At 45.0% G+C, this 15,251-nt stretch overlaps 1 protein-coding gene across 1 annotated transcript in view; it reads right to left on the bottom strand.

The window, feature by feature from the left end:
• The window catches only part of LOC146782695 (extracellular calcium-sensing receptor-like), a 118,848-nt gene extending 106,435 nt beyond the window's left edge, over positions 1 to 12,413 (bottom strand). Inside the window, exon 1 of the mRNA XM_085637186.1 lies at positions 12,151 to 12,413. Within this exon, the coding sequence (XP_085493312.1) occupies positions 12,151 to 12,413 (263 nt within the window). The remainder of the gene's footprint in view (positions 1 to 12,150) is intronic.
• Between the last annotated feature and the right edge of the window lie 2,838 nt (positions 12,414 to 15,251).

Raw genomic sequence — 15,251 nt, 5'->3', positions numbered from 1 at the left:
ACATACTTGTCCCATGCCGTCTCAGTATAATCGACAACTGGGAGATCTCTTTGCTCTCTATTGTGTACTAAATGAACATTTCGATAATAATCAGGGGGAGCTAGGAAAACAGGTGGCAAAAGGAATGCTATGTAACAGGTACCATCCCAATCTAGAGGCAGACGCATATATGCCGTCTGACCACATATGAAGTAAGAATGGCGAGAAGCTCTAAATGAAGATTTACCTTGATCACTATATTCTACTGTAGTAACGCATTTGCTATGGCCCATATGTATGGACCCAACTTTTCTTACACATAATTCACCCTTAACTGGAAATACTGACATAGTAGGCAGAATTAGTTCAACTTCGGATTTGACATTCAAAATCATAAGATTAGGCGTAAAATTACCTAATTTATACACTTCATTTTCTAAATCAGTTCCTGTTCTACTGGGGTGACCCTCCTCATTAGGGTGACAGACTTTGAATAAAACTAGATTCAGATTTCCCCATATCCAATGTTGTTGATAAACTGCTGTGTCTGGGTCTATGGAATTTAATAAACTAAACCATGCTCCACAGGAGCCATTGTGTGTGAATGGATGTGGAAAGAAAGGCAGAACTCCTTTGTTATTCTGATAGGGAGGAAGTCGGCCACACACCCAACAATTGGTCGCATTACTAGTCTGATGGGAATGATGTAACATACTAATGAAGGTGTTATTGCGCAGCGCAAGTCTATAAGATAATTCATGTGGCGGTAGGTCACTAAAAGAATGTTCTGCAGCAATATTATAAACACGTCTAGAGATAGGATGATATATGTGCAAAATCACACTCGTAATAATTACTAAAATACTCAATAAAAACAAAATTAATAATGTCCTCATACAGTAGCTACGCAGTGATTTACAATACGCCTGTCGTTTCAACATTTCTCGGGTATTTTCTCTACTCAGGTCCAAGGGATACATGTCGGAGACAATTCAACCGCTTCACCTTGGAGAGGACTTAAACAATCAAATTGCTCGACTGTTTGGGCCTAAGCTTTAATTTATAGCACTGAGAGTCATTCTTTTCAACAAAAGGAAGTTTTGAATCAGTCTGTGAGGGAGTGCAGGGCACAGTGTCTATATCTGAAGGTAGTCCATGGAATTTTTTGACGTGACTTGAATGAATCCACCCTTTACGTCCCTCGATCTTCACGGCTGTTCTTGTGGTCAACAGGACCAACTTGGGTGCTTTCCACCTGGGCTCCAATTGACTTTTCCTGTCGAAATTTCTCACAAAGACAAGATTACCCGGAACAACGTCATGGGGTTTCGCCTCAGTGTTGTCGGGAAAGGCTGCAGCTACCTGTGAACGAGAAGATTGTAGTGCAGACATCAAGGAAGCCAAGTAATCTGTCAGCATGTTACAGTCAATATCAGTTATTTTACGGGGTATAGGCGTCCCCCACATATTCGGCGGTCTACCGAAGATCACCTCATACGGGGATAGCCCTGTTCTAGAGTGTGCTACCATTCTCATGTAAAAGAGTGCAACTGGTAATGCTACTATCCAGTCGACACCTTTCTCTCTACATATTTTGGACAGTCTGATTTTCAGTGTCTGGTTATGTCTTTCTACGAGACCTGCTGCCTCGGGGTGTCGGACACAGTGGAATTTCCACTGATATCCCAACAAGAGTGAGACATGTTTCATTAATTCGGATGAGAAAGGCTGACCGTTATCTGAATATACAACACGTGGTAAACCGTACCGTGGGAAGAATTCTCGAACTAGCTGCTTGGCAGTAGTCGGGGCAGTGTAATCTGATACGGGATACGCCTCTGTCCAACGGGAGAGAGCGCAGACAACTACGAGGACATATTTGAATCCTCGACAACGTTCCATCTGAATATAATCCATCTGGAGGACTTCAAAAGGATGGTCAGGAGGCTGAAATCCACCCTGCTCTACGGGAACACTCTTTCCTGGATTAAACTGACAACATATCATACAGGTACGAACTTTTTGTTTAGCTGCTGCTCGTAAATGTTTGTTGAACCAAATGTGCTGAATGCTGTCTAGCATAGCCTTCTCTCCTAAATGTGCTGGACTGTGAACTGTAGCTATAATGGCTTGAACCATGGAATCAGGGAGAAACCATACAGATTTCTCCTTCGTCATCCATCCTTGATCTGTCTGGATCCCTCCTAGTTCAGTCCACTTCTTTATTTCTTCTGCTGTGGCATGTGTCTGTATGTCAATTACGTCAAGTGCGGGATCCTTAATTGTCATACACTGTGTTGGGGTCTGAACTATTGGCTTTGTCATGTCTAATGTGCGATTCTGAACAGTCTGTTTAGCTGTTCTGTCAGCTAAATCATTGCCTTGAGAAATGGTATCAGTAACCTTCGTGTGTGCTTTACATTTCATAATCGATATAGCAGTGGGTAGATGTATTGCATCTAACAAAGCATGAATGAGGGGCCCGTGCTGAATGTGGGCACCATGGGACGTTAGATAACCTCTCTCTCGCCACAGCACGCCGAAGTCGTGTACAACTCCGAATGCATAACGTGAGTCAGTGTATACATTAACTTTCTTATTTGTGGCTTGAATACAGGCTTGTGTTAGAGCAATAAGTTCTGCTGCTTGGGCTGACAAAGTATCTATACAATGTGTCTCAATAACTTCAGTGTCTGTTGTGACTGCATACGCGGCCACTAAATCTCCTGTACTTGCTCTCATGCATGATCCGTCTACATACAACGTCAGGTCTGGATCTAACAATGGAACGTCTGTCAAGTCTTGTCTAGGTTTCGTCTTTATTTCAATGATTTCAACACAATCATGAGCTAGTGGGTCTGTTCCAATTACAGGTAATAGTGTAGCAGGATTCAATGTATTACACCGTCGGATCTCTATGTGTGGTTGAAACAATGTCAGTTCATAACCGGTAAGTCTTGCTATGGTCAAGTGTTGTGTTTGTGTTCGGTTCACAAGAACCTCTACTGCATGTGGTACTTGAACTGTCAATGGGTGTCCTAATACTATGGCATCGCTTTGTCTGATTGCTAAAGCTGTCGCTGCCACTGATTTCAGGCATGCAGGCAAAGCCTGAGCTACGGGATCTAATGTACTGGAAAAATAAGCACATGGCTTGCGTGATCCTGCTTGATCCTGAGTGAGTACTGACAAGGCAGTACCTTCGCGTTCTGTAACAAAGAGTGTAAAAGGTTTGCTATAACATGGTGTTGCTAAAACAGGTGCTTGACATAAAGCTTCCTTTAGGCTTTCAAAAGCTTGTGTATGTTCCTGAGTCCAAGGGAGAACAGTCGATGTGGCTGCCTCCTGTGTGGTTAACTGAATGAGTGGTTTTGCTAGAAATGCGTACTGAGGGATCCACTGCCTACAATATGAAGTGAGGCCTATGAAAGCCCGCACCTCCTTTTGTGTCTGGGGTATTGACATGTTAGCAATTAACTGAATGCGATCTGGTGTAAGCTGCCTTCCCTCCTTGGACAGCGAGTGACCAAGATAAATAACTCGCTGAACACAGAATTGCAGCTTAGAAGGGGACACCTTGTGCCCCTTGTCGGCTAGGAAATGTAAAACTGTCAGAGAAGCTTTTTCACATTCTGGCTCGCTTCTCGCGGTGATCAGCAGATCATCGACATATTGAAGCAGTGCAGTATTGACTGGCATGTGGATACTGTCAAGTTCTCGTTTCAGTGCTTGGCTGTAGATGCTGGGGCTTTCTGTAAATCCTTGAGGAGCGCGTGAGAATTTAAAGCTGCGCCCATTTAAACTGAATCCGAACAAGTATTGGCTTTCCGGATCTATTGGGACGCTGAAAAAGGCATTCTTGAGATCAATTACAGTAAAAAATGTTGCTTCGGAATCAATTGCTGTCAACAATGATGATATATCAGGGACCACAGGGAATTGTGGTACAATACACTTGTTTAGTTCACGCAAATCAATAACCAATCGGTACACTGGTGGAGCAGTAGGATCAGTTCGTTTAAGAATCGGAATTATCGGTGAATTACATACATTGGAGTCTGTTTCTACAACTACTCCCTGGGCAATTAGCTCATCAATGATTTTCAACAAAGCCACTACAGCATCATGCGGTAACTTGTATTGTCGCATTCGTGGTAGTACCACTCCTGCTTTCAATGTAACTCGATAGGGTGTAATGTTCATGCAGCCAACATCCGTAGGGCCTTGTGCCCATAGATGTACTGGTAAAGTCTGTAGTCGGGGATCCATGTCTCTAGACACATAGTGACCTTTAAAATCACGCAAAAACAACCTTACTCCTTCCGGAGAACAACATATTATGGCTCCTAGTGCTTTCAGAGTCTTAATTCCTAACAGATTTTCTGGGCATGATTTAGTAAGCAATAAATCTGTAGTTCGTGTCAAAGGTCCTAACGTAAGTGGTAGAGGCTGTGATACTTCATTAACAATAGGTTTTCCTGAAAAACCAAGGGAAACATTTTGAGAGCCTGAGAGGGGTGCCCCTGGAACTTCACTACGTTTTATAGTTGTTCGACTTGCCCCTGTATCGAGTAAGAATTTTCTATCTTGACCTAATAATTCACTATGTACATAAGGTCCTTCTTGATCTACCGGAATCTCGATAAGCGGTAAGTCAACTTCCCTCTCTAGGCTGGTTCATGCGTAACGCTGATACTCAGGGTATTCATACTGTGCAGTCTGATACATTTGTCGTGTTGTGGTTTGTGTGGCAGTAGCAGGCAACGGTGGTGCAGCTGGCACAAACTGTATGGGTTGCTGTGAGGCTGGCATAGACTGTTGCTGAACTGGCATGGACTGTCCATGCTGCATAGCTCCTTGTTCATTCTGATCTTGTCTAACTAATCGTGGTCTCTCTTTTGCAATACCTGTAGCTATATTACGTTTCAGGACTTGACAATCATGTACATAATGGCCTAGTTGTTTACAGTAATTGCAGGTTCCTTTTACAGGAACTGCAGAATCACCAGAATGTGTCACACCCTTTTTGTGACCATCTGCTGGTACTGTCTGAGAAACTAGCATTTTCATTTTTGTATCCTTCATGCGTCTATGCTCGTGTTCTTGTTCATCCCTAATTCTATTGTGATGATACTGTAACATTTGTAGCATTTGCGACGGAGTGTTACTTTGCCAGGTACTCTCGAATTTCAATATTCTATTCTTCACTGGAGGCAATGCATTTTCCACTAATTTTGTCACAAATAAATGTGGATATGAGTCACTACTTGCTTTTATACCACTATTTATACCAAAACATTTTTCAAATCGAGCATAATAATCGCTTGTGTCTTCATCTTGCTTTTGTTTGCAGGCTGTGATTGCACCCCAATCTTCCTTTTTTGTAGTTAATAAACGTGGCAGTACCTGTACTAGTAAACCTGGTAACAGTTTAACTTTATCCCCGAGCCCTGAACCTGCAGCTCGGCCCCTTTCTTCCTCTGCTAATGCTGTCCAGTCTATCTTTTGGTCTCCCACTTCCCACTCTTTTTCTTTCAGTTTTTCATATATGCCAGCAGGCAAAAGCACCTTTAATATCGTCATAATATCAGGAAAGGTGTACTCTCCCATCAGTAACATGTCTTTAATTTCTCGGTGGAAACCCGCTGGGTCTTTGTCATGACTAGGTACTACTTTTTTCATTTCTAATAATTCCATTTTTGATATGGGTGTGTAAACAAATACACGGTGAAACTCATTGTCTTCGCCTTTTATTGGGTGCACTTCCCGTAAAGGATTTTGTCTATCCATGTAGTACGGTGCTCTTTCTCTGGGGGGCAAGGAGAGAGAATCCGGACTTACAAAAAGGACATACTGCTTACGTGACACTAATATCTCTTTAATTAGCTTGTTACTAGAACCTCTCCATCTGTTCGTGAGTAGTTCCGTTAATATATCAGGTAAAGGACCAGGGTCAGCTTGTTGGCTCTTATATAATATGAGGAGTTGCTGAATCATATATATTCCAGCTAAACGTTGTTCATCTGTACTGAGGTTAAAAAACGTGTGTGCTACGGTCTCATCACCGTATTTTTCAGGACTGTCAATCCAGTGAACGGCTGATCTGGCTAATTCTTGCTCATCCATGGAATCGAGGAGGTGGTAACCTCTTCGTTCTCGTAGTATTTTATCTGCGGCTTGAAACGAATGTTCAGGAGACTTCAGATTTATTACAGGCGTCGGATACGTTCTACTATTATTTGGACATACGGAGTGTATGGGATCAGAAAAACATCTAGTATTTTCACAAGATCTTCCTCTGCCTACATAGGCTATGGTCTCTGACTGTCTTGCGGAATTCCCTGATTCGGACACTTCATCTTGCTCAAACTCGTCTGTTCCCAATCTTTCTTCATGAATACGCTCTATTTCTTTACGGATTTTTCGGCACATGGCTATTATACAATTTTGCTTATCGTGTCTCCCTTCTGATATATTCTGACTCCATCTTGTAAGAATAAGCATTGCATTCGGGTCTACCCCCGGACGATCTTGATTTCTGATTACACAGTTTATGAGGAAACGTAACAGTTCCCCCTGTATCTCTACTTTCTGGAATTCCATAGCTCTGTTAATACATCCTGGATCTCGTCCTGTTTGAACAAAATGATATATGTTATCTAGATGCGTAGTCATTCCTGGTAACCTTGCTAAATACTCTGCGGCTCGTCTGATACGTAATGATGCCAGGACCATTTCGTCCTCTTTACCAACCACTGGGTCATATCTACAATTTACAAGGAGTTCCTTAAGCGTACGTTCACTTACGAATTTAGGTGTACGTGAATGCGCTGACTCTTGAAAGACAAGTTTATTTATTCTAGGTGGTGTAAAAGTACTGCTAGCACCTCCCGTGGCCCTATCTGGGGCGTCGGGTGTGAAAGGGTTCGTTGAACGTGACACAGCAACTATGGGTGTCGATACCTCTATAGAATCGACTGCGGAGACAGATGCGGAACCAGATGTGCTTGCCGAAGCTTGTATCGGAACTTGCTGTTGCACGGGGACAGATACCTGATCCTGACGTTGAACCCCTCCGCCAGACGGTCTATGTGGTGTGGCGTTAGCATACTCGGGAGCTGCATCGTCTAGATATGAGGAAAGAAAAACATCTTCTGCGGTTCTGGGATGCCCCTTTGGATGTACCTTAATTGGAAATAATGGGGGTGGCAAGTCTTTTGGTATCTCTGGAACAGCCTTAGGTAGTCCTTCGGCTAGAAGGGGATACATACCATTCATAAGAGCATTTCTTTGTCTATTCACTTGTTCTGATTTCACTCGGATACCTTCCTCAATTAATAGATTTTCTTGAACTTTATTTGAACTTTCTTTACTCCTCTCTTCTTGTCTACGTGCTTTTTCTGTTCGTCTATGAGATTCTTTACGCCATAACTCAACAGCGTCTTTCTGTGACTGTCTGACCTTTCTTTTCCATAACTCTTCCTCCACTTTCATGATGCACTCTGCATCCCAGGTTCCCGCTATGGGCCACCTTTGACTTTCCGGTAATCCTTTGGTATAATCTACCCATAGATCAAGAAACAATATGGCATCTAAGCCATGTTTATGGTACATGAAATGCCCTGGGGTGTCCCTAGGAGGAATAGGAACTGCTTCTTCAAGCACCCCTTTTCTGGTAGTAATCTGTCTTAACTTCGAGAAGAGCGGCATATTGACAACTGATCTGATACTTACTCTTGAATTTTCTTAATACGAAAAACACCATAAATGAACAGTGAACAATGAACAGTCATTCATACCACAATATGCAAGACATTTCTGAATACTTTAAACATTAAACATCAAACATTATAACAATGATCGACAATGATGACAGTCTGCCTAACTAATCACCACGCTGAATTCTTGACAATAACTGAATACTTCGGAATACTTGATATACTGCTAAACAGTACATATACACTGCTAAACAGTGCAGACCGGATTTGTGTACCCAAATCCGTCTTGACCGGCACAACCTATGTGCGCGTCAACACGCCTCCCCGGCGATGGTACTCACCGAGTAGCTCCTTGAAACGGAAGGCCTCAGAGAATGGACAGGACTCGATAACTGCGGACATCGGACCCTCTGGACGTCGGGATTTCGGAAAACCTGGTGGGCCTCTGTATACCTCGGATCTTGCTCTCTCAGCTAGGCTCTGGTCGGGATACTTCGCACTTCTCACCGCCTCGTCTGGGTTGATCGCAGCCTCAGTCGCCCCCGCTTGACCGGAGGGAGCTTACAGGAAATCCTGCTGGTACGCGTTTATGGTCCGTCCAGCTGTGGCAGGAGACCGGGCCTGCAACGCACCGCCGGCGCGTGAGATGAGAAAGTGTCCCTATTCGGGCGCCATTATGTGGTAAATAAAAATACCGGACTGAATTTCATACGGAATCTTAAAATAAAGTAAATAGCTCAAAATAACAAGAGGCAGAATCCGTGGTATAAGAGGTTTTCTAATGGGCTTTATTCCATTCAAAATGGCCGACTCGAGTCGCGGACCTCAGGTTCCGTCACCACGAGGGTTCAGGAAGTGAAGTACAATAATTCATTAACAGACATGTATTTTTATAATAAGTACATTACAATGAAACGAATGTAGAAGGCGTAACATTTGATAAGAAAAGTGACAAAACAGTGACATAATCGAAACTAGGCGTAATAAGGAATAAAAGAAACATGATTGGTTAGAATTATCAGACATAGGTGGATCTATAAGATAATACTTGGCATAGATGCGCGCGCGGCAGCATGACGTGTAATTGACGTGCAACTAGGGGGTGAAGGGGACTTGACATTTAGCTCTACATGTGGAGACGAGAAGTCTGGGGTCAAGTCAACCTAATCCCAAATCATATCTACCATCCTATGTTTGGAGAACTATGTTATCCACAAGGAAGGACTCTCGGACAGAATCTATTCTATACTGACTGTGTACGTGTACAAGCGTCTAAGTGTCTATATGAGATGCGAGGGATAGAAAACTTTCCATGGCAACAGGGCTATGAATCATTTGCAGGAGGACGGAAAGGCTGAGTCCCTTGCTTGTGAGCTAAAGGAAATGTTTACCTAAATCACTGGACAGGAATGCATCGGCTGGAGAGCAAAATAGATAATTTGAAGGTGAAATACAACTTCTTGGCAGACATACGAAAACTGGCCGAGGCAGGCACCGTTAGCTGCACAGGGAGTAGGACAAAGTTCATGGATACAGATGCGAGCTCAAGCTGAAGCTGTCAGAGACAGAGAGCAGGGAAAGGCTTTGAGGACAGAATCGGGCCTACTCGCCTGAACTGTAAAAATGGAATAACTTAGCCATATAAAGTCGGTGGCCTGTCACACCTAGGAATCGAATATCCAGCCCATTGATGGCGGATCTGACAGAGAACATGTTGACGGTAGACACACATATGTTTGCGTCTTAGAAACTGGAACTGGAGGGAACATACATGTACTTGTAACATGCATATAGAACCGTTGGGGTCCAAGATAGGGGACATAACTGATCAGGAAAATCCACATTTCCACAGTATCACAGTTAATAAAAGAGGAACCCTTAAATTGTTGCACACCTTCTTGATCACTGAAGGTCTGTGCATTATTCACAACATACTTAAAACAAATACATTTCGAACATTTGTAACAACCCACAGGGCCAACATTTAGCCAAGACGGAGTCTTGGTTTCTTCAATAGACGGCATAAATGTAATGGTATCACTAGGACTAAGAATATTATGTATAGTTGGAGCCTTCCTATATGTGATGAGGGCATTATCAGGGAGTATTTTATGTAAGACTTTATCACAATGCAGAATATTCCAGTGTTTGCGAAGACTATTATAAATCTCCTTATTACCCTCAGTATAAGGTGTGATGAATCTAATGTCTGTAGTAGCACTACTACTGGGACGTTTCAGGTTTTTGGTAGGCATCAGGAAATCAGATTGATTCAACTTACTAGCGCTAGTTTTAGCCCTTTGGACAATTTCATGCCATTAACCTCTCTGTAGAAACCTTTCTGTGATACATTGCTCTTCCAATGCATAATCAGAGTTAAGAGAACAGTTTATATTAGCCTGCAAAAAGTCCCCATAGGGAATATTTTCAATTTGTCTTTTGGGGTGACCAGAGTCTGCATGCAGAACAGAATTAGTGGACGTGGGTTTCCTGTACAGTTTGGAAACTAATCTAACTTCTTTAATACACACTTCAAAATCCAAGAAGCAAATTCTTTCTCTGCTATATTCTAAGGTCAAAGTGACATTAAAATGAATTTTAGTCAAATATTCATGATACAAAATGAGCTCAGGAGCAGTACCGTGCCAGACTAAAAACACATAGTTGATTTATCGACCCCAAAAAATCACCATAGCTGTACTGCCACATGCACCAGTCCAGGCATGCTCCCTCTCATACACGCCCATAAATAGGTTTGCAATGGGTTTTACAGTGGGCATTCCACAGCAACACCCATTGATTTTGATGCTGGCCCATATTGACAAGGGCGGCGTAAATATGGGGAGCTCCAAAATTAAGACCAGGGAAAACATGGTCCTAAACAGGTGCAACGAGTAGAAATGTTTAATTTCTCCTTGTTTTTGCTGTTTTCATGTGTGCTGCGTTGTGCAGCACACATAGAAACAGAAAAAGGTCTTTGATTGTTTATGTGCAGGAAGGTGTCCCTTCCTGCACATAAACAAATAATAAAAAAATGATGTTTTGCATCTTCTATGTGTGCCTTGCACAGAAACATTCTTCCCCTCAGCGCTGACACCCTTGCACTATGGTTGCAGACATTTTATCGTCCGTTACTACTCCGCTGCAGCAGAAGCACGCCCTGCTGTTACACTGCACACAGCACAGGTCTTCCAGTACAACTGCACTCGGCTCTAGATCCGCTTCTGAAAAGGCCTCCACTGTCCCACGTCGGAAGCCTCCTCAGCTTTGCCACAGTAGCTGCACCCGTGTGTGATGTGACTCACTGCTAGGATGTCAGCAGCAGAGCATCACAAGCGTGGCAGAGCATCACAAGCGTGTCCAGTGCCTCTCATGGCTGGCAGGAGTCTCGCCTTGTAAGATCATGTGCCACTCCTGCCACTGCACCCCAATATATATCAGTGGCAACAGCTGGGGCTAAAGAGACTGAAAGATTTCATGCACTGAGGGCCAAGAGGGAGATCTGAACACTGTCTGCTCTCCCAGCACCAGTAATAATAATAATAATCTGGCATTTGTAAAGCGCGCAGCTACCTACCAACAGAGGTGTCCCGGCGCTGTACTTATACCGCAGAGGAACCCATCCTGGCTTTCCCTGTGAAGTGTCCACTCCTGGGCACCCCCAAGGTGCAGCCAGGTCCCCTGCGCTGTTGGGGCCGTTGTGGAGATTAAGCAAGCTATTGCCCAGAGTTGCAGAGTGGGACCCATGATTAGAATAGGCACTGAGGCAAGAAATATCCGGTCGGAGGAAATTAAGCCCAAGACCCGCCGAAGGAGGAATTGAACCCTAGTCCCAGGCCAGATCTCTGCATCAGGATCAGGGGCTGCCGCTCTAACCATTGAGCCACACTTATCCACATCCAGTATCAACCATTTTCACAGGGGAACTGCACCTTTCGACTTCCTACAGTCTGCAAATGTGCTGCCACCCTCTTTTGTGTATCAGGTACACAGCAACGAAGGCACAACTCACTCATTGCACAGTCACTCACAAGGGAGAGCGCTAAGTCCATCACATGATCCCTTTCCATTGCGGGTCAGTGCGGGTCCTGAGCTGTACTTGGAGAGTTGAACAGACACATCCCACCCATAAAGCGCACCTTTCGCTGTGAGGCGTTGTTTACTGGTTGGCAAGATTGGGATTTTGACGGCTGCAGGCTTTGCACCGGTAATTCGTAATTCTCTCATTTCCTCTCTCCTCGAGTATTTGAATACACAGTGCACCTTTGACCTTTATTTACCCTAGAAATAATATTATATAAGGCATCATTGACCTCTGAAAATACGAAAAAACACATTTGAAAATCACGAAAAATAAATAACGTTGGGGTGAAAAAGGCAAAGAAAAGCAGTGAACGCTCTCCTCGCTGAGTTTAATTGAAAGAGCCGAGGATTCTGGCAAAATAGTATGTACCTTTGGCAGGTTACAGGAGCAGGCTCCACAGCGAACGTGGCCTCGCGGAATTCTGCGTCATCATGGAGCGGGAAGATGCCACCCAATAGGATGTCTCCCTCTTTACTGACCCCGTTGACCTCTGGGGTAGGAAACTGGCAGGAAGGACCCATCTTCTGGGCGACGGCTGCAGGCATCAGGCAGTGGATGAGCAGACAGAGTGACACCTTCTGAGAAATAAAACACAAACGATTCCTCCCTGCGGGAATGTTGTCCGCGGTCATCGGGTGGACAATGCACATCCTACGCAGCTGGGTCTGTTTGCGATAGAAAACGAGTTTGATTCTGTTCTTATGAAAGCATTCAAATATGTTGCTATTCTGAACTACACGTGTTGTTATGGCTTTGCACATCTGGGGGTGCTGTGTGACATGTTGGTCTTTTTAAGAGGCCTTATTACTAGTATAAGGGCCGATGGAAGTGCTGTGACCGGCTCACTTTATTCGTTTCCCTGAGAAATTGATTCTGGCATCACTGAAGTCAATTTGCTGCTGGCCCTTTAAAAGCACAGGCAGGGCGGGCTTGTGTATTGAAAAGACGAGGACCTTCAGATGCCAACATACTTTCTTGAATGTGCCCTGTATTTGTGCTTGAAGATGAACGCCCCGTGAGATGTGCCACTCTCAGAAGGTGCCCTGTCCTTATATGAACACCAGCCTTGCTGGGAGGGTTTCTTTAGGGGAAGGCACGCGGGAGAAGAGCAGCTGGTCCATAATTATGGTCATATCAAAATTGTTAATTGGTCCTTGTGGCGCGGGCACTTCATTTTACAATTTCCATCAGAAGAGAATTCTGAAGCCCAAGAGGCTCACACAGCCGAGTTCAGCCCGATATTTCTCCCTCCTCAGCAGAGTTACACATACTGTGGGTAGCAGTAACTCTGAGGATGGGGAAATGCTACCCATTTTAACATTTTGCGGAGCATCATGCAGAATCGATGTTTGAGCCACTCCCCCACAGGGCCGGACTGGCCGTAGCGGGCCCCGGGCAATCCCCCGGTGCGCCGCACGGGTAGGGGCCGGTTTTGGGCCCCTGGGGGCTGTTTTTGTTACAGGGACCTTTTTGCAGCATAGCTGCAAAATCGGCCCAGTAACAAAATCGGCCAAAAACTGGCCCTGGCAAAGAGCTCGGTGGCACCCACAACCCTCCCCCTCCACCCACCCCGCGGGAGGTGGGAGGGCGGCCAAGCACTTTGCCAGGGCCGGTTTTGGTTCCCAGTCCGGCTCTGCTCCCCCATGTTAATGCTCCTCTTTTACTGGGAGATTTCAGAGGTGAGAACAACCGCAGCTTGTAATGCCTTACGGAGCCGGAACACTCCTAGGAGTAGCAGTGTGCTCTAGAATTGCGCGACCACACGTGCAACTCGCTGCCCACCACTGAAACAACTCCCAAGGAGATAGCCATTTGCAATGAATGTGGTTTAACCAAGGGCGTAGCCTTTTATTCACATAGTCACATCACATCAGTGAGGAATAACCAAAGTTAAACATACATCAATGGTATGAAAATACAGTAAGATCGGCCACTCACTGTTATGAGAATACAGGACATAAGATTAGCAAAACAGCTCAATGACAGTGCAAGCAAAAAAACAGTTGCCTCCACCCATTAAAGCGCGACACTTCAGAATGCACTTGTAAGACCAGTCCAAGGCATTACAGTTCTGAGAATACAGTACATAGGATCAGCAGAAACGTCTCAAAGATTGCACAAGCATTAAAACAGTTGGCAACACTTCGGAATGCAAAAGTGCCAGCAGGCCCCTTTCCCATATCCATCGCTCACACCCTCAACCTCGTGCATCTGTGGCATAGGTTTGCGGCAACTTCCCGTCCATCACTCAGAGGGAAGGGCAATGCCCGCAGTTCCACATCACCAGGGCACCGCATAGCGCTCAGTCCCTGCCGGGGTACCTGTCAGCAGGCAAAACCCCAATATGTTCAACTCTGGGCATCTCAGAGTATGGCAGAAAGAACCAGGACCACGCGCAGGTCAGTCCCCCCTCCTGCCCACCCCAGTGCCCGCACAAAACACCTCTCCAAGGGGTAAGTACAGTATATCAGGCCAAAATTTGGGTAGCCCCTATTTCTGCAACGAGAAATTCCGCCACAGGGCGAAAAGGTCACTAGCGATCTCGCACTCCGCAGCCACTGCCAGAGGGCCTCAGTAATAGCCCCTAAGATAGTGCAACTGCTGATGCATCCTTCATCCAAAATTAGTGACATGCCTAGGGTTGCAGTCCACCCTTGTAAAGTGTCAAAACAGACATATTGATTGTGCCTGGAGCTCTGGCTACGAATCCCCTGCTTGCTGTGTATACCAAAATTAGCAAGCCTTGCAACTTGACAGAGGCTATTCTATGTGGGAGATGGGGATTTGATCATCCACTGGTAAGATTCACGATTAGCGGTACCTCCAGGCTATCAAGTGTCTGGCCACCCTACAGACCAAGAGTCAATGCACGAACCAAGAGTCTTTGGCCATAACTGCAGGCGCTGCAATGAACTTCAGAAAGGTCTCGGGCAATGTTGCTGGGGCTATGATGCCGCTATCCGAGCGAGGTGGCGAACCAGGAACCTTTCTCCATGACTGCCCAGAAAGTGCATGGTTGATGTTTGCAATGAACTTCCGAAAGGTCTCGGGCGATGTTGCTGGGGCTATGTTGCCGCTATCCGAGCAAGGTGGCGAACCAGGAACCTTTCTCCATGACTGCCCAGAAAGTGCATGGTTGATGTTTGCAATGAACTTCCGAAAGGTCTCGGGCGATGTTGCTGGGGCTATGTTGCCGCTATCCGAGCGAGGTGGCGAACCAGGAACCTTTCTCCATGACTGCCCAGAAAGTGCATGGTTGATGTTGCTGGGACAACGTTGCCGCCATTTCGTGAAATATTTCTCGAAGTGAAGAGAAAATAAGAATGTAATAGTTTAGTGCAAATTAATGTAATTCCAATAACTTTATGAAAAGTGTATCCATGGCTACGCTCATGGTAGTCCCCCCAAACGTGCGCCCAACCCACCACCTGCAGCCATCACAATCACCTTTAACAAATGTCCTCGAAGCA

This window comes from Triturus cristatus, chromosome 12 (assembly GCF_964204655.1).
Source record: "Triturus cristatus chromosome 12, aTriCri1.1, whole genome shotgun sequence".
NCBI classification, from domain to species: Eukaryota; Metazoa; Chordata; class Amphibia; order Caudata; family Salamandridae; genus Triturus; species Triturus cristatus.
This window is presented reverse-complemented; position numbering and strand designations above follow the sequence as displayed.